The sequence below is a fragment of the Orbicella franksi genome, chromosome 11 (assembly GCF_964199315.1).
Source record: "Orbicella franksi chromosome 11, jaOrbFran1.1, whole genome shotgun sequence".
Taxonomy (NCBI): Eukaryota; Metazoa; Cnidaria; class Anthozoa; order Scleractinia; family Merulinidae; genus Orbicella; species Orbicella franksi.
In genome coordinates, this window is record NC_138155.1 from 18797359 (window position 1) to 18820470 (window position 23112).

General features: G+C 38.1%; 2 protein-coding genes across 3 annotated transcripts in view; both read left to right on the forward strand.

Moving 5' to 3' along the window:
• The first annotated feature begins 96 nt into the window (after positions 1 to 96).
• LOC145502899 (heat shock 70 kDa protein 12A-like) lies at positions 97 to 8473 on the forward strand. The gene is made up of 5 exons (XM_081482299.1): positions 97 to 324; positions 3489 to 3793; positions 4117 to 4341; positions 5809 to 5989; positions 6695 to 8473. Exons 1-5 carry the CDS (start codon positions 306 to 308, stop codon positions 7744 to 7746), a joined length of 1782 nt encoding a protein of 593 aa, XP_081338425.1. The 5' UTR covers positions 97 to 305; the 3' UTR covers positions 7747 to 8473.
• Positions 8474 to 10330: 1857 nt separating this feature from the next.
• Positions 10331 to 23112, forward strand: part of LOC145503233 (uncharacterized) — a 31948-nt gene continuing 19166 nt past the window's right edge. Inside the window, exons 1-10 of one of the 2 annotated variants that reach the window (XM_081482719.1) lie at positions 10331 to 10556; positions 11997 to 12065; positions 13151 to 13192; positions 14820 to 14861; positions 14987 to 15028; positions 19182 to 19235; positions 19771 to 19812; positions 20591 to 20686; positions 21336 to 21398; positions 21835 to 21897. In XM_081482719.1, coding sequence (XP_081338845.1) covers positions 10459 to 10556; positions 11997 to 12065; positions 13151 to 13192; positions 14820 to 14861; positions 14987 to 15028; positions 19182 to 19235; positions 19771 to 19812; positions 20591 to 20686; positions 21336 to 21398; positions 21835 to 21897 — 611 coding nt within the window. In that variant the 5' untranslated portion in view covers positions 10331 to 10458. The remainder of the gene's footprint in view (positions 10557 to 11996; positions 12066 to 13150; positions 13193 to 14819; positions 14862 to 14986; positions 15029 to 19181; positions 19236 to 19770; positions 19813 to 20590; positions 20687 to 21335; positions 21399 to 21834; positions 21898 to 23112) is intronic. The other variant, XM_081482720.1, reaches the window with a different exon arrangement.

The window sequence follows — 23112 nt, forward strand, 5'->3', positions numbered from 1 at the left end:
CCTCATTACAATCGGGCAGAAATTTGAATGCTCATGCAAATAAAAGCCAGATAAATGAATGTAATCCTAAGCAATTTATCTTGCATCTTTCCAGTTAAAAAGAATGCCGAAGTTGTTTCTGAATCATTTCTAAGAATAGCGGCGGACATGTTTATACGTAACTTTATTGTCCAGACGAGGATTCCGGGAAATATCCCGGGGGGAAATTACCCGTGTTCGTCTCAAATTTATGATCATTTGCTCGGAGAATCTTGTTGTTGTCCAGCTGCATCGTCTTGGTTCCAGGATATAGACCCCGGCGAGGCATGGCTTCTTCATCAGCAGGTAACACTCAGTGTAGCCTTTTTTTAAAATAGTATTCTTCAAACGTGAACACCACGTAGTCGCATCTGTATTTAGGAAAATCCGAGTAAATCAAGCACAGACATTGAACTGTTTTGACTTCCCTAGAACTAAGAAAAGATTAAAATGGTTTCCAATTGAAAGGATGAATATAAAATTCACTGTTGGCTCTATTTTATATATCAATGGCGTGTTCGGAACGGCTCATGTTTCCGCGCCTGTTGATCCACGAGCTAATCATGTAATTGTGATTTGTTCCATGAAAATCTTGAACAAACATGAATTTAAAGCGCTCGTTCGCCGGTGTGACACCGAGATCAGCATCCATTTGTTTATTTGCCGAACACCACAAAAGCATTAAATATGCCGAACTAAAAACCACGGCTCAGTTTTGGAGATGCTTCGCGTGTGCTTCTTTGTTTAAGCACAAACAAGCTGGGAATAGGGTAACCTTTTCGACCTATTTGAATAATAATATATATATCATGGTGGTTTATTATCTTCCAAAAGTGTTACTGGGATAATAACCACATATTCATATAAATTTTGATGCAGATAGAATTTCGAAGATAGAATTTAATACTTTAGTTATGGCACTCAAAATGTCGAAAAATCGAACTGAGTACGACACCCGTAGCGTCATCCTTGCAATAGAGCGGTTGCAATGTGACAGATGTGTCATCGTTCGCGTCAGTGTGCGCCTTTGAATCAGGAATTTACAATCACCCGGGACAAGACTTTGTGACTTTTATCTTTAAATGAAACATGCAATCGTTCAAGAAGAGGGGCGCGTATATTACGATTAGCTATTAGGAAAAACTGACTCTATAGCGTCAAGAGCTGGCCGAGATAAACAGGAATTTAGGTTTCAACGGAACTTTACTTTGCGACCTTTACATCCTGACTCTGTTAATTACTGGAAAGGTAATAATAAAAAAAATGTTATTTTGGGAGTCATTAACTATTTTGTCCGATATTTTCTAAAAAAGTAATACCACCCCAGGCAAATAAATATTTCTGATTTACTAATTTCGACTGTTATTTCATTGCATCCTGCCTTTATCTGACTGGCAACAGTTTCCAGCAGGTGGCAGCGGTTCTACTTTAACGGATCATTTCCACCACTCGATATCAAGTAACATTAATATTGGTAACACACAAATACCCAGAAGTAAACAACTTCCATAGCATAATAAATTACTATAGAAACATTATAACTAGTTATAACCCCAAGAGTAATCCAACGGACCCCATATTTTATAATCGAATTATGATAAGCATGTTAGAATAAAACTTCTTGAAAAGTTTCAAAAATTCCGCAGGGAAAGAGGGTAGGGGGGGGGGGGGATTCAGACCCATCTCAAGTTTTCGACAATTTAAGGTGGATCTGAACCCCTCCACATAAGTGTTTTAAACTTTCTCAAGTGTTTACCCCCTTATCATGCTAATTACAATTCGATATATCCAGGAAAAGCTAACTAATTTTGTTTACCGTACGTGTAGATAAAAGGACTATATATTATCATTTCCATCCTGATAAGAATGACGGTATTAGTGCTCGTAGTAAATTAATTATGTGAAGGAGCCATTTCAGCTACCCAACATAATTATGTTTCATGTTAAACTTAAAAAGATAGACAGTAAAGAACAAACTACTGTTTCTTTAAATTATACTTTTACTAAATTATCAACATTTTTACTAGTCCCAGTCTCTAACCCAACTTTTCCTTGCACGTTACTTCGTTGTTTTGCAAAATAAACATACCCTGTTTACTTTTGTTTAATTACTCAGTGGAATACTATTTGTAGATCGAAATTTGTCTTGGTGAACCAATGGTAGATATTTCTGTAACACTAGAGCAATCATACCCCACTAGTCATAGAATCAATAAAATCAACTTGGTTATTTGTCGATTCTGTAAGAAAGCTGTTTTTACCACGGTGCTGCAGTTTGAAGTTAATTGCATTAGCTAGTTTCCATGAGGTGCCAAGAAAATAGACGGTACTAAAAAACATGGGTTAAAATGCTTCTGCCGGAGATCACTGTCACCTTATGAGAAATCATCTCAGCAAACAAGGTAGAGCTGATCCCATACAAATGTTGATCTTTTGCAGCTCCTGCGTAAAATTACGCTCTGCTATCTTTGAGCTCAAATCTATGGGCTCAATCCTGACGGAGAAACAAAGCTATCCCGAGAAAGAAGATATAGTTTTGATATAACTTGACAGAAAGCACTTGAATAGCACTAATGTGAAGTAATAAATAGATCAACATGGTTTCTTCAAAATGAATGAGTTTGAAGTCGACATTACAGCTGATGTTACCGGTCTAAATACTTCGTTATTATTGAAATTGATAAACCAAACTCATGACCTCTTGCTACCACCTCCTCCCCTCAGAGAAGAAGAACAACAAAAACAATAACACAACCACACACAAAAATATACAAACAGTACAGTTACACTGTACTAAAACTTTAGAAATCTCTACAAAATAGTCACTATTGGAAACACTCCTTGAAAAATTTAAACGAAATACAACCCATTCTATAGATAGATATATTGGTTCCACTGAGGCCTTGAGCTACTGCATTTTTTATTCCGAGCTTTTCGCTTTTCAACGGCATCATCAGGGAATGAAAGAAAATATTCAATAGTGCGTGAAATAAACTTGGTGTAGGTGACGTGAATGATTTGAATATGTAGTAAGGGCAAGGAGTGTATTTGTGGTAATGGAATATATGATAATGTGGACAATCGCTAATGAGTGATAGGTGATAAAGCAGTTCAAGATAAAAGTACTCTGACTCGCATTCTACCGGGAATTAATTCCGGGCATATACAATAACGTGGACAAACGCTAATAAGTACAAGTGATAAAGCAGTTCAAAATTAAGCTGGTCAAAATGGAAGGTCTTTGAGTTCAGTGCATTCTTAACGGGAATTAAGTTCCGGCTTGCACTTTCGAATGTAAAACGCCTCAAATAATTGCAAGTTGACAGGATCGTTTTCTTGTGCGATATATTCTTGTTTTGCACTGCTTGATTTATAAAGAAATGATCTCCCAATGCAAAGTTTTAAGGTAAACAATAGACCACTCGTGAAGACGTGATTATTTTCAACTGTTTCTTTTGTGCAAACTTTAGGTGTCCATTTTGAAAAGTCTTACCTGGCAACCGTGGGCATCGACTTCGGGACAACGTATAGTGGATTTGCGTTCTCATTCAACAAGGAACAAGGTGATGACTCGATTTTTATGAACAGAGACTGGGTGAATGAACAAGGCCATCGAACAAGCAAGACACCCACATGCCTGCTACTTAAACCAGACCAGTCATTCGACTCGTTTGGATACAAAGCGGTAGAGAAGTATGCAAATCTGAGGAGCGTTTATGAAGAGAAAGAGTTCTTGTTTTTCCAACATTTCAAGATGTCATTGCATAACGAAGAGGTAAGACGACTTATTTAATATCACTGGGGATGACAATATGTCTTAAATGGCTAGGCTGTGGAAATTTATGCAAAGAATTTGTATATAAATTATGCTAATTGTTTAGTGTCATTGCTGAAGTGTCATTTCACTGAGTTACTGAACATTTGCATATATGGAAAATCTAATATTTATCACCTTTACGTATCGAGTATTCATCGACGTTATTCCTTTAAATCCTATGTGCCATGGCAAGGCTGATCTAGAAACGAATACATAGACGGCAACTTCACGTTATAGCACATAACTAACTATAATACTTTTTATTTCATTAACGACAAAAGAACATAGACTTGAGAGCCGTCCTTTATGACGTCAATGGAAAACGTGCTGAGGCCAAGACAGTGTTTGCACACTCCATCAGGTTTCTAATGGACGAGGCAGTTAATTTCATTCGCCTCGAAACGAGAGATGATGGATTTAAAGCGGATGATATCCAGTGGGTTTTAACTGTTCCCGCCATATGGACTCCAGGAGCAAAGCAATTCATGAGAGAAGCAGCTTACGAGGTAAAGTAGCAGCACTATTTGTACAAGTCATGTGTTGTTCAATTGAGGCGCAAATGTGTTCACCTGAACTTGAAATGAATAGGGGGAGTTAACTCACTGACCTGTGCCGGGAGCCGGTTTCTGTAGCATGAAATGAATGAAGTATTGGTACATGGGCTCGCCTTGGACAGAACAGAATGCAAGTCCATCCTGAGTTCCAAGGCATTTTGTCAGATTGCCATTAGACCTTCTGAGTGGCCTTATGAGAGTATAAGAAGTTTCGCCCAAGAACACAGTTCACAGTGACCTATAAAGAGCACGGTCCGGGCCGCTCGGCTCAGACCCCTTTGTTTTCTTCATTACTTTTGGCCTCCAACATCATCGTTACTATCGTCATTAAACTTATGTCGAACAATACCCATAACCTATCTGCCTTTTCTTTCCGTTTTACGTAGTGTCTATGTTCTGTCTACGTTAAATGAAAAACATAGAGTTCGTGGGTTAATAGATTAGTTGGTGATGAGCCCGAACGTGGAAACAATTAATTTGAAATTGATTTGCTCTGATCAGTTAAACGTGTCTTGAAGTTTTTGAAGTCGTTACAGGATGAGAATTGGGAGTGGAAATTTTACCGTGGATTCTCGAGAGTGACAATCCTCTTTTTTTTTCAAACTTGCTAATGAAAAATTCATCTGTGTGGAATGGTTCTGACAATGCTCGTTCTAAAAGTGTTGACAATTCCTAAAACAAGAGAAAAAAAAACAACTCTAGGGCCATATCTTGGATGTCGTACTTACCCATGAGGTCAGAAAATTGCCAGAGTTCAATTTACAACCGCAGATTTATAGAATGACGCCTAAATGACGCATAAATGACGCATAAATGACGCATAAATGACGCCTAAAGTTTAATAACAATACTTTGTACATCCTAAGTTTCACATTCATGTGAAAAATCCTTCGTCTGAAACATGAGTACGAGGCTGAGGATTTCGCCATTTATGCAAAGGGTCTATAGCTGCGCTAAAACTGTAGTGAAGGAACATGGTGATCAAAATATCTCGGAAATCCATTAAGTATGGTCATTTATATTGCCGAAAACTGTGAAAGTTTAGCTCCATAAGAGAAGTTTGTCGCCATTTTGGGTTTCTCATCAATCTCGTGACACTAATATGCTATTTACCATTTCCACATCCCTCATAATACACCTTGTTTGTCCCCACAAATGTTTCATAAGCATTGTCTTCAGTTTCTCTTGGGACGACTGTAATACTCAGGAAAAATAGGAAACAAAGGTTATGCAGAATTTTTTTTTTTTGGGGGGGGGGGGGGGGGGCTAAACAAGGTATATTATGGGGGATGTGGAAATGGCTAATACTAGAGAGATGAATTACGGATCTCGTATTCTCTCCAGCATTATTTTCTGCCATAATTCCTAGGAGTGTAATCTCAATTTATACAGTCTTCCTGATGGCCTTTGATTTAATAGGGTGGTATTGTGTCACGTGACAGACCGGGGCAGTTGGTAATTGCTTTGGAGCCTGAAGCAGCCGCGATATTCTGTACAGAGAGAAAAATGGGCGCAATACAGTCTCTTGAGAGACTCAGTGTATCCGTGGATGGACTTCTGTCCCAGTTGAATGCACAATACATGGTTGTCGACATTGGAGGTAATTATATTGATAACCGATAAATGTAAAGAGGTTGAAACTTACAGATTATGAAAATTCCAAACGATTAAGTGCAAATTCCATGTTAGTCAAACTGGTGACCAAGATTAATAAACACTAGTACAATAATACGGAAACAACTCAACAAACAGCGTTCTTCAAAATGAATCTTAATTGAAAGGGGTTTTGTTCAAAACCATAAATCGGTGTCTATTCTATGCCTGATTGCTTTCGCTTGGTGTTTTTTTCTGCATTTTTAGTTTATTTACCGCACACCGCGTTTTGTTTATATTTTTGTGGTATCTCTATTATTATAGTAATATTTATTGAGAGGGGATGTGGGTGTGGTGAGGGGGATGTTATTGTATTAATGTGTAATCTTGCGTGTTTAAAAGGAAGCGTAGTGTGCTCCTAGAGAGTTTTAAAGAATATTTTATGGCTATTTTTAATCATAAACAAGGGACAAAAACAAGCAAAGTTTTGCGATCTTCTCCGCCTAATAAGAGGAGTTATTTGTAGGTGATATAAAATTTAATTTGCAAAATATATTATATTTAATTTGAAAGATATACTAGATGTCGTTTTACCTAAGTTATTTTATGGTGGCATGAAGTTGGTCACAATCAATATAGCAAAAAAGCGGTCATGACACATCTTTATTTTTTAAATTCACACATTAACATTGTGCAATTTTGGTGCTACTAGGAGGAACTCTTGACGTAACAGTTCATGAAAAACAAGATGATGGTAACATTAAGGAAATCCATAAGGTAACAGGTGGACCGTATGGCGGTATGAAAGTAAATCATCAATTCGAAGGACTTCTGGATGAGCTCTTTAGTGCCGAGAAGCTGTATGAGTATCGCAAACTGTTCCCGTCTGATTGGCTGCGTTTGATAGGCGACTTTGAAGACAAGAAACGTGGGCCACGGGCTCTGGAAAATAAAGAAACAAGAATCCGCCTGCCACAGAGTTTCAATTCCTCTGTCCCTGAAATTCTTCCCCATTCTATGAAGCGTTACGGAGAAGAAGTTAAAATCATTAAAAATGAATATCTATGCCTAAGTCCGAGGGTCATGAAAAAGCAGTTTGAGCCTGTTTTGGAAGCCATGAAAGATCATTTAGCTGTTCTACTAAGCAAGCCGGAGCTTTCGAGGGTGAAGGTAATGCTCCTTGTTGGAGGATTTGCAGAATCTCCTCTTCTTCAACAAGAAATAAAGAACGAGTTTGCTGACAGGTGCCGTGTGATTGTGCCACGTGATGCAGCGAAGGCAGTCGTTCAGGGTGCCGTGATGTTCGGTAAAATGCCCAACAAAATTACGGAAAGAGTCGTCGCCACGACATACGGTTGTGCCTGCTCTCGAGACTTCATCGAGGGTGTTCACCCAAATGAAAAGAAATTCGTGGCGGATGGCATCGAAAAATGCCGTGATCTATTCTCTTGCTTCGTGAAAGAAAATGAAGTGGTGAAGGTTGGTCAAAGAATTCGACAAGTGTTTCATCCAGTGTACGCCAACGACACAGAAATAGAGTTTGGATTCTACACGTCACTCACCACCAACCCTCAGTTTGTCACGGACCCCGGGTTAATCAAAATTGGAAGCCTGAAGGTTCAGTCCCCTGACACGCAAAGAGGGCGTGACAGAGAAATAGAGGCGAGCTTGTATTTTGGTGGAACAGAAATAACCGTCACAGCTTTGGATGTCACAAGCGGAAATGCAGAACAAACTACACTTGACTTTTTCTGTAATTTGTAAACACTCAGCGAACATTTGGCTTGGGCCATTTGGACATGGTTTGACTTTAGGAACAGTTTTAGTGTTTACATTTTCACGTAAAGGTGTCAGCTCTTTAAAGCGGCTTGTCTCCAGGCAAGTGACATTTTCAAGCTTTCGGCAATGAGTGAACAAATTCAGTAGCAACCTTTTGCTTATTTTTTTTTTTTTGCTAAAGTGATGGTTTAGCTTTAATATATTATTTTTTCTCGAGAACGTTTTGTTTCTCAAATTGAAATTTAAAACAAAAGGCAGTTTTGAGTCATGACTATACACACTATATATTACTTAGGAAGAAAAGACGATGTTAAAAAAATCAGATAAGTTTATTATACTACGTAGACCTGTTAAAATAGAGAGCGTTTAACTATGCTTGTTTCAAGAAAATATGAGTAACCTGGAAAACGCAACAGGAATGTTGTCCTGTTGATGTAAATGTTGTTGCACTAGTGTTAACGCAACATAATTACTCCGGGCAGGACATGTAAGTCGAGACTTTTCTTACACCTCATAACTATGCTCGATAAGCAACGGTTTTTTTCAGAGTCAAATTCATTTTCGACCCTGAGAGGTAGGAATTCTAAATAAAACATTAACTGTTCAGTAGTTTATGTATATTTTTTTTCAAAATTCCGGAAAAAAAGTAAAACAGGAAGGGGTGTCCTCCTCCTCTAAAGAAGAAGGTTATTTTCTTTTTTATAGCAATGGTACCAGGTAAAAATTAAATTTGTTGAAAAATATTCACCCTTGTAAAAAGTTCTCTTTATTTTATGCGTGTATTAATTCATAATTTTTATTCAGTGTAAATTCAAACGGTTGTTTTGAATTTGCATACGTAATCGTATCAATTCCAAATTGAACGAGAAAAACCGTATGATTACTTATGAACGGCGTAGAATTTCTCGAGTAATCTGTTCCGGTTCGTGTTCCTCGATATCCAAAGTTTTGCTCATTCCTTCGCACCAGGTCTTCCACTCACTTAACCAAAACGACGTAATTTTGCTGGTGTTGATATTTTTTGCATAATTTCGCAGTTCTGCCATTGTATCGTCAGTGGCCAGAGTAAACCTTTCTTGATTTAATGCAGCTATCTTTTCTCACTCGAGAAAACTTGTTTCAAAGTTTCCGCACAAAATTTTCGTCATCATTTTACGTGATATCATTGGCTTAGAAAATTTCCTGTTGTCTTTCAGCCAATTTCGGTGTGTAATTTGCACTGGTGTTACACTTTTTGCACTAATGTTACACTTGAACTGCACTGCTCTCAGCCAATCAGAATCGAGTAATTTTTTCATGTATATTATATTGCCTTAATAGCTGCACCGCTCTCAGCCAATCAGAATTGAGTAATTTTTTCATGTATATTATTATTACCTTTATTTTAATTTCTCCTTTGTATTGTGTTATGCCAATCTGATGAGCTGCTATAAAATTGAAGTCAAACCTCTGATTCGTTTATCCTTTTACAACAAAACCTTAAAAACGCCTTTTTTCAAATCATTTAGCCCTCGGATTTCTATAGACCCTTTTCATAATTGGCTGTCAATCTAAAACTGTTTTGTGTGAATTTAAATTACCCTCACTGACCTCCAGCGTTTGCGAGTAAAAAGTCTTTTGAATTATCAACTTTAAACGAGGTTAGTAAGGCTAATTTTAATACTTGCAAAAGAGTTGATCAAACTCATTTCAGTTTGCAGGGTAGAACAGAAGCTGTATTTTGTTATGCCCATGTCTCCTTGTTTGTCTTTGAGTTCGCTTAAAACAGAACCTTAATTCCATCTGAGAGTGAATGGTTTGTGTCCATCCTTGCATGGGCAGAATATCTGGGTGACTAACAAAAGTGGGCACCGTCCTTTAATAAATACAGCGGATTTCATTGTTTTTGTGTGGTAGCATCTTTTAAGTGGAAGGTTACCTTCGGGGAAATCCTTTCCTTTAATTTGGCTGTAGGCGCTTCCAGGCGTCCCAGTTGAGAGAAAAACTGAGAGAGAAAGCTACTTGTACTAAGCCCCTCTCTCTTTTGTGGCTCAATAGAGCTGTAGGAAGTCAACTTCCCTGCTTGGAACTTGGGGCGCTGTCTTCGTGGTGAGAAGAAAACGTTATTTCCGGAATTCTTCGCTATGTCAGATTAAAATATCTTAATGGAAAAGAAACTGAAAAAAAAAAAAAAAAATGAAAATACATTGTCTTCCTCATAAAAGTATTCTATACAGTGGCGGATCTAGACCTTGACCTAAGGGGGAGGGGGGGGGGGTGCTTCCCTGCCGGCTTTTCTTCCTTCTGCTATTTTTTTTTTAACCCAAACTAGGGGGGAGGGCCTGTTCCCCCCGGGCTCTTCCCCTAGTTCCGCCACCCCTAAGCAAACATTGCCAGTTCATCGGAGGCAAGAGGGTTATTTCAACGCGACACATTCTGATTTCTTTCAATTCTATTAAGTCTCAGAATCATAATCTGTCACCTCCGTAAATTTTCGTTTTCTGGCATTTAATCAGATCTAATCAGTTGAACATATCTTTGCCCCGTATGTTGACGTCACATGACACTCAAACTTCCGGTCTTTCCGAGAAGTCTGACTCGAAACCACGACGTGTAGTGGCGACATGAAGAACCATAAAATTTCGTCGCCTGTAATGGAAGAATTTTCGATGAGAACTTAGTAGATAATCTTGGCTTCCGTCTTGTACTAACTGAGTAATGGCCTTCAACTATATAGGTTTTAAAAGCTACTTTACGGGCGAAGACAGGGAAACGACTTTGACGGAGGGGAATGAACGCTTCGTCGACGAAAGCAGGTACGCAATGCCTATTTCTGATATGAATGCAGCTTTGAGTAAACTTGACTTTAAGAAGTGAGTCTCCCACAATTGAGCCGCTCTAAAGCAAGGGCAAGTTCTTCGAGATTAATGGTTCGCAGATTTTTTCAAGCAAACTTATCAAAACGGTATGCACGTAAACTTATTAATTTCATACTGCTGTGAGAATACCCACTGCGGCGGATTCATGAACACTCAGGAAATTTTACATAAAATACAATAACATTAAAATACGCTCGTCAAAACGATACGATGCTATACAAAGCGTGACGTTAACTTTAATTAACCAAGGCATATCGCTTATGATGTGACATATAAACAAGCCTTGTCTTATGTGTTATCGGATTCAAATTATTTCGAATTGTTTGACTTAAGTTTGTTTCTGAATTTTTTTTCCCATAAACTGCATAACTGGTCATTTGTGCTCTTTCGGTTGTGGGTAACTGTAAATGGTTGAAACTTCTACGATATTGGACGACCCAGTGCTGGAAAAGTTGAAGTGTGAAACTTACATGTATAAGTTAGTTTGTTTAATGCAAGAAACGCAAACGTAGAGTGGTGTTACATCAAGCGTGACATTCATTTAGCCGCATTTAAGAAGTCTAGTACAGATACGCTGCAGAGAGAAGCTTCAATAGCCTGCGTTTACAAGCACAATTTTTCAGGAAGGGCTACTCGTGACTTCCATTGAGGGACAACTCTAGCCTGTAACGCTTTAGTGTACCTGTTAAATAAAACACGTAATCGATGATAATTTCATTTTCAAACCTTTTTGCCGACTTGAATTACGTAGTTTACCATTTCAACCGAAATCATTTCAATTTCTGTTCTCACTTAAAATCCCAGACAGTTATTTGTCCTTAAAGAGACGTTAGTTTGTGATGAATTTGACGGTAAAACTATACACAATTATACGCAATCGAGTTTTTAAGCGACAATAGTAGCGACAGACATTATTGCGAAAATTTCGACGCAAAAAGCGGTTATTCGAATTTTTTTTTCTATCCCAGGCAAAACTAAAGCAAACAGTGAATTAATAAGATGTTTCTTGAGTCAAAATTCGTTCGTTTGCCGGTAGGTTATATCATATTTTGTTTCTTGGAGCCCAAAGAAAGTTGACCCGCGTAGGCGAGTTTTCCTTAGCTAGGCTCAGCTAGGGTTACCGTAGCGACTGGGTAACCCTACCTGCCTTGTAAACACGTCCGTGAGAAAAACAAAAAAAAAAAAAAAAAAAGAAATAATATAAAAAAAAAGAAAAAAAAACACAAAAATAACAACAAAAAGACTAAACAAAGAAAAAACAGAGATGTGAAAGTGTTAGGGTATTAAACCCTCTCACTGAGTGCTAGGGTAACCTTAGCACTATGGTCACCCTACTTCCTTGAAAACAGGGCCTTGCATTTTTGTCTATGTCCATAGCTCGATATTCAGTGAGACTAGTTCACCTGACACATCTGAAGGATATCAAGGATCAGATGAAAGATTACGGTAAGCTGGAATTCACACAATCCACGGTATCAGTCAACATGGTAATATCCCAAAATCATCACACGAACAAACAAACAAACAAACAAAATTACCATTATACCAACAACACCAATATCGACAACAGTAAAACCACCAGCGGCACCAGGCACCACGGCAGCATTAGCATCAACAGCAGTGGATGCAGCAGTAGCAGCAGCAGTGGCACACGTAGACTGCGAGCAGCCTCTCACAGGCGTTGTGACACAAGCGGCGAACCCTCGAAAGATGAACAGCAACAGCAGTAGTAGTAGCAGTAGCAGTGTCAGTTGCAGTGGCAGTGGTACTATTACTTCATAATGTAATAGCGGCAGCATACAGTTGCAGCAGCAGCTGCAGAAGTAGCAAGAATAACCACAACAACAACAACAATGACTAAAACAGTGACAGCAAACACAGCAACCAAAAACCACAAAAACCACTATACGACATAACAGCAACAACCACAGTACCAGCAACAACATGAGCCACAATGACGACGCAAACAGCCCTTTTAGGGCAGACGACTACAACTAATAGCAGGAACAACAAAAATAATGAAAAGTAGACAAAACACTATTTAGCTGTGATTAGTACTTAAATATCGTTTACATGATTTAGTGTAGTACCTTGACCTAACCTATAGCTCCCTAGTCATCCACACCTTTTGTTTTTTTTTTTTTTTTACGTCGGAGAATTTATATTTTATTCGGGCATGTCGAAACGAAAGAAATAACTGTGAAACCACTAAAGATAATGAAACCTACTTTCGGGAACACAGCTTATAGTAAAGCAATAAGATTTCGCTTCACCATGCAATGTCAATAATTTACATGGCATCGAAAACTGCAGAGGCTGACTAGGGTCCTTTGCTATCAACGCAAAGCTCTTAATTTGCTTCTCGGTTAGCTTCATTCAGTTTTTTAAATAATTAACTCCAAGGAAACAACAACACGGCAATTAGACCATTTGTTGTCAGGAAAAATTTCGAAATGATTCTTACTAATCTACGTTATAGTTCACTTTGTAACTTGAAATTTCTCTATCGATCTGTTTTTTTTTTTCCACAGGAACCAAAATTTGGAAAGTAAGATTAAAAGATTGACAGAGAAGTAAGTGCAAAATATGAGTGTGCCTCTATGTATATGATATAGTTCTCAAGCGATCAGGTAAGAAAATAATTCACAAATTTCTTTGGTGTTCATTACGTTAAGCGAGTTGTTAAAGCTGTTAGCCGTATTTTATTATTAGGAGGCTATTCCATACCGAAAATCTAACATCTAACTCCTCCTCAGTTTTTGGAGCAGTCCGGCAGTGAAATCGATCAGTGATACTGCTCACTGTGAAAGCCCAGGCAATTATTCGTTTATATGTGACCATTTTCTTTTAATCACAGCCGGGCCCGGCGTGACAATATTGGATGCAAGTAAGCAACATGTTCACGGTAAATTTCGTATTTTGTCCCTTGAAAGCAAAATCTTGGAGATTTGAAAACATAGCTTGCAATAGAAATGAGCCAAAACAATGCATAAACACATTGCAAATTACAGAGGTGTCAAACTCGACGAAGTGATATGCAGATAACAGCGGAAATCATGCAGACCTATGACCTATAAAATTTGCCATAGCACGATCTAACGGCTCAACTGACTTAAAATTCCTCCCTATGAGACAACATGAAGTGCCCTTCATAAAAACGAGTGAAGCGACTAGAAGGTCGAGTAACCGAACAGGGAACGGCAAATGTACAAATGTCACGAACCGTAGAAGTCGTGTAGGCTAGTCAACCGCATTTTACACTGATACAGTGTACTTTTTTTAATTTCAGCACACATAGGAACAACTATTATGCTTTAGAAAATAACCCAAAGAAAATACGCGCGCTGATTGGTTTAAAATCATGTTTATATTTAACAAATGCAGATTTATTACGTGATTTGGAGTTTGATTTGACATGAAAGTGCAAATAAGTTAGAATTTGCAAATTTCAACTTCTGTCTTGTTATTTGTGATAAAGACTAAGAAGCCATGAAATGATTTTAGTGAAATATTCTAAATCTAACGCAATTTCGTTGTATTTTCAAAGTCTATAGATTTTAGAATGCACTGTTTATAAACGGCTTGTGTTATTATGAAGTTAAGATATCGGTTAACTTTAGCAAATTTACCATGCAGGAATGGAAGCAATATCGCGCAATTTGGCTCTCAAATCGATTTTCGCACAAGCTCAGTATTAGTACCAGCTGAATTTCCGAGAGTTCTCTTCGAATGTCTGCCCCCTGGCCCCCCCCGGGGGGGGGAGTACTTCCAGAAAAATTGAGTGGGGGCGTGCGGCCCGCTTCCCAAAACCCTTACCCTATTTATGACCAAAATCTGCGATATTCCCTACCCTATTTATGACCTGACCACAAATTCGAAACCCTATTTATGACCTGACCCTTAAATCAAAACCCTGTTTCAGACCTGCGTTATGATTGGTTCCCTAGTTCAGACCAATGTTAAGTTACCATAAACATAGAGTACAAAAACCATACCCAAAATCAGCCATGACCAAAATCAGCTAAAATATTAATCTATACCCTATTTATGACCACAGCGGCTGAAAAACCATACCCTTTGGGGCCGCACATACCTATATAGCCCATATAAGGGAATACATTCATTATAATATCAGCACCATCATTGTGGATATCTTTAATGAGGTCTGAAGTTGCTTTCATTGCTGTTGATCATTCGCAGGAACGAACATTTAGAACTTGAGATTAAAAACCTAAAAGAAAGGTCAGTACATGATTCGCTTTTCTGTTTAAACATTGTTTACAAACATTTTTTTTGTTATTCAAATTGTTTAATAAGTCCTTGCTTCACTAGCCAATAGCCTTAACATTGCTGTATTTAAACCGTAGCTACGAAAAGAAGACTGCTGAGGTGCAACGGTATGTAAACAGGTGAGAATTATATTTAGCTGCCTGAGAAATAGTTTAGGATTTTACGGAAAGATGTCTGAAAGCAACGAGTTTCTCTATCGAATTAACACAATATCGTCATAATTACTATTAGTATAAATCTACTAGCGTTCTATCACGAATGCCGTTCTCTGATTGGCTACGCTACTCACGATCTATTCTGTGATAGTTAGTAAGTAGCGTAGCAGTGTGCACTTGTTAACAAAACGACGGCCCCTTCTTTGCGTTTTCGAGGTGTCTGTGAAGAGTATTTAGATAAAGTTTTGCACAGCTAGTAGATTTATACTAAAACAATTAAATTACTCGCTCTCGATTTCTTTGCGAGTTGACTCGGGCTGCGCCCCTGTCAACTATCACGAACTAGAAATCTCGAACTCGTAATCTAATTGTTTATTAGAATGCTACTTGAACACTAATGCAATGGTTAGATTCTTATAGCTGGTATTCACATGACGTCACCAAAATTCGAACTACCAAACTATTGATCTTCCCGAGATTTTACTTAAATGATGTATAAGAGGAGCTGAAAACTAACATTCATACAAATTTTCGCTCCGAATGGGTTCTTGGTTTTGTGATACACTACGCTTTTCTAAGCTTTTGCGTGACGTGGCATTTACATGACGGCCTAGAGAGCTGTCATGATGGTTAAAAAAGTGACCTATTTTGGGGAACTTGGCTATCGGAACAATTCATGTCTTAGAAAAAAGGATTATTTTAATGTTTTAGAGATCCTCGAGGGATAAATTTACGCTTTTGCAGCAAAACTCAGTGACAGATGTTTCTGTTGGTTTCCGGCCGCCATGTTGGTGCCCATACGGATGGACACCAGCATGGCGTCTCCATACAAATCTCTATAAATTTGGGTAAAAAATTTCTCCGCATATCTCGCATAAGAAAAATTGCTGTGACCAGAATTTTGGCGAGAGTCTTTGCATATTTACCTTCTTTCATTTCCCAGATTCTGGACTTTATCTATCGACCGGTTTTGATTTTTATTTTGATCTATTTTGAACTGCGTGACACTGAAAACCAGCAATTCGCTCAGCTATCGTACATTATTTATATGAGTAGAATTCTACTATAATACTAATGCAAATGCTGCAAACTGATTGGCTGAGTTACTCCTACACTGTCAGGCATTGTGTGCAGTAGATGGAAGTCGTCCACATAATGGCAACATTTTCAGCTTTTCTTCATGTTTCGAGGAAGATTTAGAAACAATACTGCGTAATCAAATTATCAAGACCACTAAAAAAAGGAAACTGACCGTTATACAACTTTATTATATGGCTAGTTCTTGTAGCCGATATAACGCGAGCTCTGATTGGCTTATTGTAGGGCATTATTCTCCCATAATGCCCACGGGCCGATTACAGGCTTGCAAACACAAAGCAAAAAACCATAAAATAATAAACAACCTATTAACCTTGAACGTTCGGTCTTTACGGGAAAATCTCCAACTTCGGCCTTCCCGTATTGACCTCGCTACTAGGGAGTTTTAGCAAACCACGACGGCGACGGCGACGAGAGCATCCCCCAACAAAAGGTTTAATTAGCAGAACAATGGTTCTGCACGTGCGTTTTGAATCTTGGTACATTTCTTTGCTGTCCTCTACAAAACAACAACGTGAAATGACTAAGTTCTACTTATTTTGGAGAACGCGAACCGCAATGGCTATTTTTTGGTATCTTCTTTTCGAATTGAACGCTGTCGGTGCATGTTTAGCCTGAGCAAGTTTTTAGACCGATAGGCGCCCTGAACAGATTTACACAGCTGCGACATTCGAAGGTAAAATAAAAATACATTTTTTACAAGCTTCGTCCCCGCCGTCGCCGTCGTCATTGCTAAAACTCCCTATTGTTCGGTCAATACGGCAAGTCTCGGTCTGAGATTTTTCCGTAAAGACCTCACTCTCGGTTAATAAATAGTTATTGAAAAAAATGAACCGATTTTGCTTAAGTTTAATACTACGTTAAAAATGATTAGAAATCGTTATTTGGAGGAAATTTAGTTAGAATTCTACTAAACAATACGATTATGTTCGCTCGCAAAAAATATTCCTATGAGGTGATGTTTGATTCGGCCATCGGCCTCATCAAGTGACCTCACAGAAAACCCGAGCTCATAATCTAATTGTTAAGCCATCAGTGTACAGTGGCTGTTGCCAACTTCCTAGGCGTAAATATTTCGCTCCGTCAATCGTTTTCGGCGAAAAGCGAGGCCGGTGCAAATTGAGACAAATTGTCTGATATTTGAATGAGTCTATTTCGTCTCATGCAAGGAAATTTCCTTTGCATTTCTGGAAGAGTGACCGCTAGAAAAAGAGCAATTTAAACTCCTCGCTTTTGGTTTCAACGGCTCATTTGGATTTAAACGGACATTATCGAGTCAGAAGCATTGGTGCTTTCAAACTACAGGCATATAGCATTACTGAAATATTGAAGGTTTCTTTTACATGTAACCATAGCGCTCGATCAAAGTACTCGAAAATATACCAAAATTTCTTAAATTTCGGGTTCGAGAATAGCTTTCAAAGTTATTTAACTGCTATTTTGACCGCTATACAATAAACAAGAATTCGCTGGAAGAGCTAACTTGTGAACAAAAAGTTTCGCGGTAGGTAATTACTCTGCGAAAGTAAACTTAACCTTGCATGCAATTTCTATACGTACATTCTACACGAATCACGTCACTCAATAACGAAGAGTCATTCACTCATTCACTCGACAGGAAGAATCATCAGATTCTATGATTCTCTTTAATAGAAGCAGATAAAAAGAAAACAACTCAAATAGAGCCTTGGGCCTTGTACCCACATCAACAAAGCAGTGACACAACAATTTCGTCATGACAAGCGCTATGAGAACTCCATGAAACACACATATTTCTTCAGATTTCTCGGTCAAATTTGTACAAAGTGAAATATCCTCCCAGTTTTCGGCCGGGTCAAAACAGACGGAGCTAAAAATTCCGTAGTCGCACAAAATTAGGTCACAACTGGTCGCTCATAGTCTTCCACTCGAGGTACAAATGAAATAAAAAATTAGTCCTCAAAAACTGTGCTTGGTGACTGTTCGGGACAATTCACAGAATATTTTCAACACGTAGTCGTAAAAACTCAAAGCTTTAATCGCGATGCTCGACGTACAGACATCTCCACGGCTTGTGAACTTGATCTACGCCTACGGTAAAAAACTGAACAAGAAAAAACCAAAATTAACAAGACATTCTGAGAAATGGAAACTGTGAAACCTATACTTACATGTTCTGTGCGGTTTCGACGGGAAAAGTACAAAACTGTAGCAAAAAAGAACACTGTGAAGGCAATCCGCCCGACACGAAACTTTTTCAAAGACAAACCATGTGCGACTGAGTCACGTGATTCAACACAGTCCGACCAGCTGTGCACAGTTCGACCCTAAACGAGTGTCAGCTTATAACAGACGTAGATCAATTTCAGTTTATCAGGTTCGGCCGCTAGTCGGCCTCAACAGTGACGCTGTCCAGGAAGAACCCTTTACCACGAATCTGGCAGTCATTACTTGATGGTTAAGGAAGTCTTATGCCTTGTTCTGAATTTGTTTTATTTGTTAAGTCCTGGATGAGAATGGCCCTTTTTAATCGAAAGACGAACTATTCGCGCGATGACCCACTCGAAATATGCTTCTGCTGCTTTTATAAGACGGAGATAAGACGGAGTGCGGACCTATCATCTGTCTTTAACTCGCATAAGTTTGTAAGATGGCTTTTCTTTAAACACACAAACGTATCATATCTTCAGCGACGTTTTTCCTTTAGTATATAGAGGCCACCTAAAGCATATAGCTCGCCTTTGATTGTGCCTCTGTTAGGTAAGAAAAGAAAAAAAAAATTGAAAGCTGTGAAGATTCAACTCAACATCACGCACGTGCACTTACATTGCCTGAGAAGCAGGGAATTAAACTTTGGGAGGATTTATTTAAACATTTATTTTTTGAGAATGTTAGATGTAACTATGAGTACTTAGCATTATGTTTATTTCACACACGCGTTGCTGATGTGAAATTAGCAACTGCAATTGCTGCAGTGATTAGCAATTGACATAACATAGTTTAACTGCCACATGCCATGCCAACAATGTTTTTGTTTTAGTCTCGAAGAACAAGAACAGAGACACCAAAGAGAAGCACAGGAGTATTCCAGAGGGTATGCAGTGTAATTTTCCCGGCAATAAATGTGTGTTAAGACTACAGTGAGCGACAAAAATGTTGAGACACATCGCAGTAAAACTCTATTTGCGAGCGTCTTGGAAATGTTGATTTTTCTATTTCCTAGACTGTGCAAACCACAGCACTTACACAACTCTGAACTGGAGGACCGGAACTAGATGCATTTCAAATAGAATAAGGGGCTAAATATCGAAGTGTCATTTTCTAAAAGTGTCTCAGCTACTTTTGTCACCCATTCTACTTGTAAAATTAAGCAGGATACGGTAATGGACGTAACCGTCAATTAAGAACACAAGACTCTCTTGCTGAGTCAGTATGTACACGAAGAAGTAGGCCGATTATTGTTACTTTGAAGTATTTAGTTATTGATTTATTTATACTTCTTTTGCAGCCCCTTATAATGCTCGTCTGTTATCTAAGCAAAAGAGATAAACTAAAGTGACATAACAATTTGTTCTTTGTGCCTGCCTTTAATACTCAGTTTTGGTTTACTTTTTTCCGTTTATGTACAGACACAAATGCTTAGAAAGAAAGATAGATGAGCTGACGAAAAGGTGTTGTGCAGTTCTTTGTAAAAAAAATACACATAAGTAAGGGATGACTGTGTCCTGTTAGGGGTGATCACAGAATTTATGTAGTAAATCTCAAAAGCAATGTATATATACGTATGCTGCTGTTTTATACTTGTGAGGACGTACTAAATAGCTGGGAATTTGAAGTACTTTATTGGTGTCTAAGATTCAGAATCTCTACCCAACCTTTGACTATTGTCGTTATACAGTCTGGTTCATAGCAAAGACCTGACATTCTACATCGTCACAAACATTTCTGTCGAAACGCAATAAAAGAAATACATGGCTTGGATAAAATACAAAATAAGAGTGACTCAAAAAGGTAGGGGCTTTGAAAGCACCTCAGGTTGACCTCGTAAAGAAAATTGCTGTTTGCATTTGTTGGGAACGTTGGAAATTTCACAAAATAAGGTTAATGGCAGTTGATGTCCTAAGACATGTTACACACATGCATTGCCATAATTCACTGTAAGAAATATAAAAAATATAAGTCATTTACAACGAACAAACAAACAAACAAACAACTTTCCTGGCGAGTTCCTCTAAATCCACTTTTAAGGAACTTGAATTAAGATCACTCATAACAACGAACGGTTAATTTTCAGGAAAACGAAGGAAGTGAAGAAAACCAGGGATTGTTCTGTACTTCTTGATTGTTTGGTCACCGAATGATTTCTTAGACGCTTAAAGTGTAAAGGTTTAAAATTACTTTTCAATGACCCCTCTTTTTTTAATTTTGAAGTCTGAATGTTTTTTGAAGTTTGAATGCCATGAGATCTGAGAACCAGAAGATGGAAAGAACCTACACCGAAAACTTTAAATCTAAGCAAAAGCAGCTGGATGATTCTTCAAAAAGGTCTGTTCAACGTTTTTTCCTTTGTAAATAACCAGTGTCCTATACGCTCAAGGATTATGTAATGGCTTGTCAACTACTGGCGTAGACCCATTGAGTGGTATACATGTAGGTCCATTTCCATACTGAAATGAGGATGAGACGTTGGAAAACGCTTATCCTGTGGACGGACGTTCAGCCACAATAGTGAAAATTCGTAGCTCTTTTTCATACCTAAAATTCTCAATTTCTCTAGGAACGTATGTAGAAAACTACATGCAAAACATTTTTGATATACGATTTCCCACTGCAGAGCTGGATAAAGACACTAATCACAACATATAAAGGCTCTTAACAGCAAGATGTGGCCACTTGTCTGAGTAAAAAAGGCAAGAGTTCGGGTGGAAAAGTATCTGATTGAAACATTTTTGGGGGTGTTCGGGTAACTGCCCTAGATGCGCCACTGACTGTTGATTAGGAGAATGTTATCGAGAGAACAATGTTGCCAGGAAAAGAGATGAGCTGTATTCTGCTCGGATTGAAACCACGTCTTAAGTTGTTTATTTCGTTCTGAGATGTGCAATGCAGGCGATTTGTTGTTCAAAAACAAGACTTGTTTTTAAGCAAGAAGTAGAATAAACAAAAGTGGATGATTTGTTTTAAAACATTTCAGGTTATCAGAAGAACAGAAGAAGTCTATGAGACTCGATCAGGATCTAAAAGACTTCATGTCCAGGTATTGTGGTTGAGTTATAATATCAAACGCTTGATGACATCGAGCTCGGCTTTTGTCCCGATCGCCATGTGGGGAAAATTAAAAGAAAAAAATAAGAGTATTTCTACCACCTTGTAATAAGATACATTGTAGTTTTTTTGTTTTTTATTATATTTCTTGCGTCAAAGTTCAACTTTCAATTTCAAGTAGAAGCTCACTATTGGATTAATTTGTCCCGTCGTGTATTATTTATTCACGTATTGTAACATTAATAACTTTGTACTCTACATCGCTATGAGGAGGTAATTTCCATAACCAAGAAATAAGGTCTAACCCAAGATCATTAAACGTTTCCATCCACTTCTCAAAAATTGACTTATTAAGTTTTACTGTCCTTCGATTATTTACAACTGAAGTTGTTCATGTGATACGTTGAATTTCTTTAAAAACTTATTAGGTTGTCTAAAGAAGAGTCGAAGTCTAAAAAACTTGACGATGAACTACGCTACTATTTTGAAAGGTACAAGGTGTAATAATATCTTACATTTGTGATATATGTAAGACACTAAATCTCCTTTTATTTGTCTACCAAGACTAATTTTTCCTTGTATTATCTATTATTTTTCATCTAGTATCATGGATGACATATGACTCCTTAATTTTGGCGCGAAATGTCGGCGTTATTTAATTTATAATTTCACGTGTGAAATTCCAAATAAAAAATGTCCATTTTGTCAGAACGCAAGTGAAATTATAGATATATTTATTCCTATATTCACTCGACACATTTGATTACCCATACAGTTATTTTCGCTTCATGCGATTGGTCTAAACACGTCATCTGACTGATCGATCTCATGTGAAATTTTTTTTGGCCGCCGGGAACTGGTACAAACTACAAACCAAAGGTCTTGTTTTCATTCATGACATGGAGAAATTACTGCTTTGAGATTTAAAATAGAAAGGAAAAATACAAATCAATGTTTAGGTGTTCTCAGAATGGAAGATCAACGAGTACAGAGTCCTCAAACCATGACGATCGGTTGTACGCTTTCAAGTAAGTTAAGTTTTGAATATCGATCGCGGATTTCAGTAAAACAGTTCCCGGACTTTAGAAAACAAAAATAGTAATGTACAGTATTATTTCGAAGTTGAATTAAACTTTTGGAACGATTGCTAACGCCACGGCCGATCGAATGACTGCGACAGTCGGAGAAGTCGTCGGCAAAAACTCAAGCTTTCGCTTAAAGTGCACCTAACCCCCCAATTTTTTTTTCCCTAAAACGAATCTGCTTGTTATTTGAAATAGTTCTGCGAAAAAAATTTTGGATTCCGTTAAATCCTCGATTTTCTGTGCCCCGACGAAATCTCGAAAATAGCTCCAAAACGCCGCCATTTTGTTTCACGACCGAGTTTGAGGAGAATGGGTCCAGCGGCTCTTGTGACGTCTACCCAGGAAGGTTGAATATCTCACGTCCTCTCATTTCCTTCAGGATGGTGCAACACACATTCGAAAAGTGCGCATAAACGCCTTCCAGAGGTGCTATCGGCTGTTGCAGCAACATTCCAGATTTAAAGAAGATATACTGTACAATTTACTGACGATGATCGGCTAATGGTGCAATAAAGACGTAAACGATGGTTGATTTTGTCGAACTGAAACAAGCGAACTGAATCTGTGAGAACCATTGAAGAACTTTCACTGGAATTTGTTCCGCAGACTTTCGAACGCTAT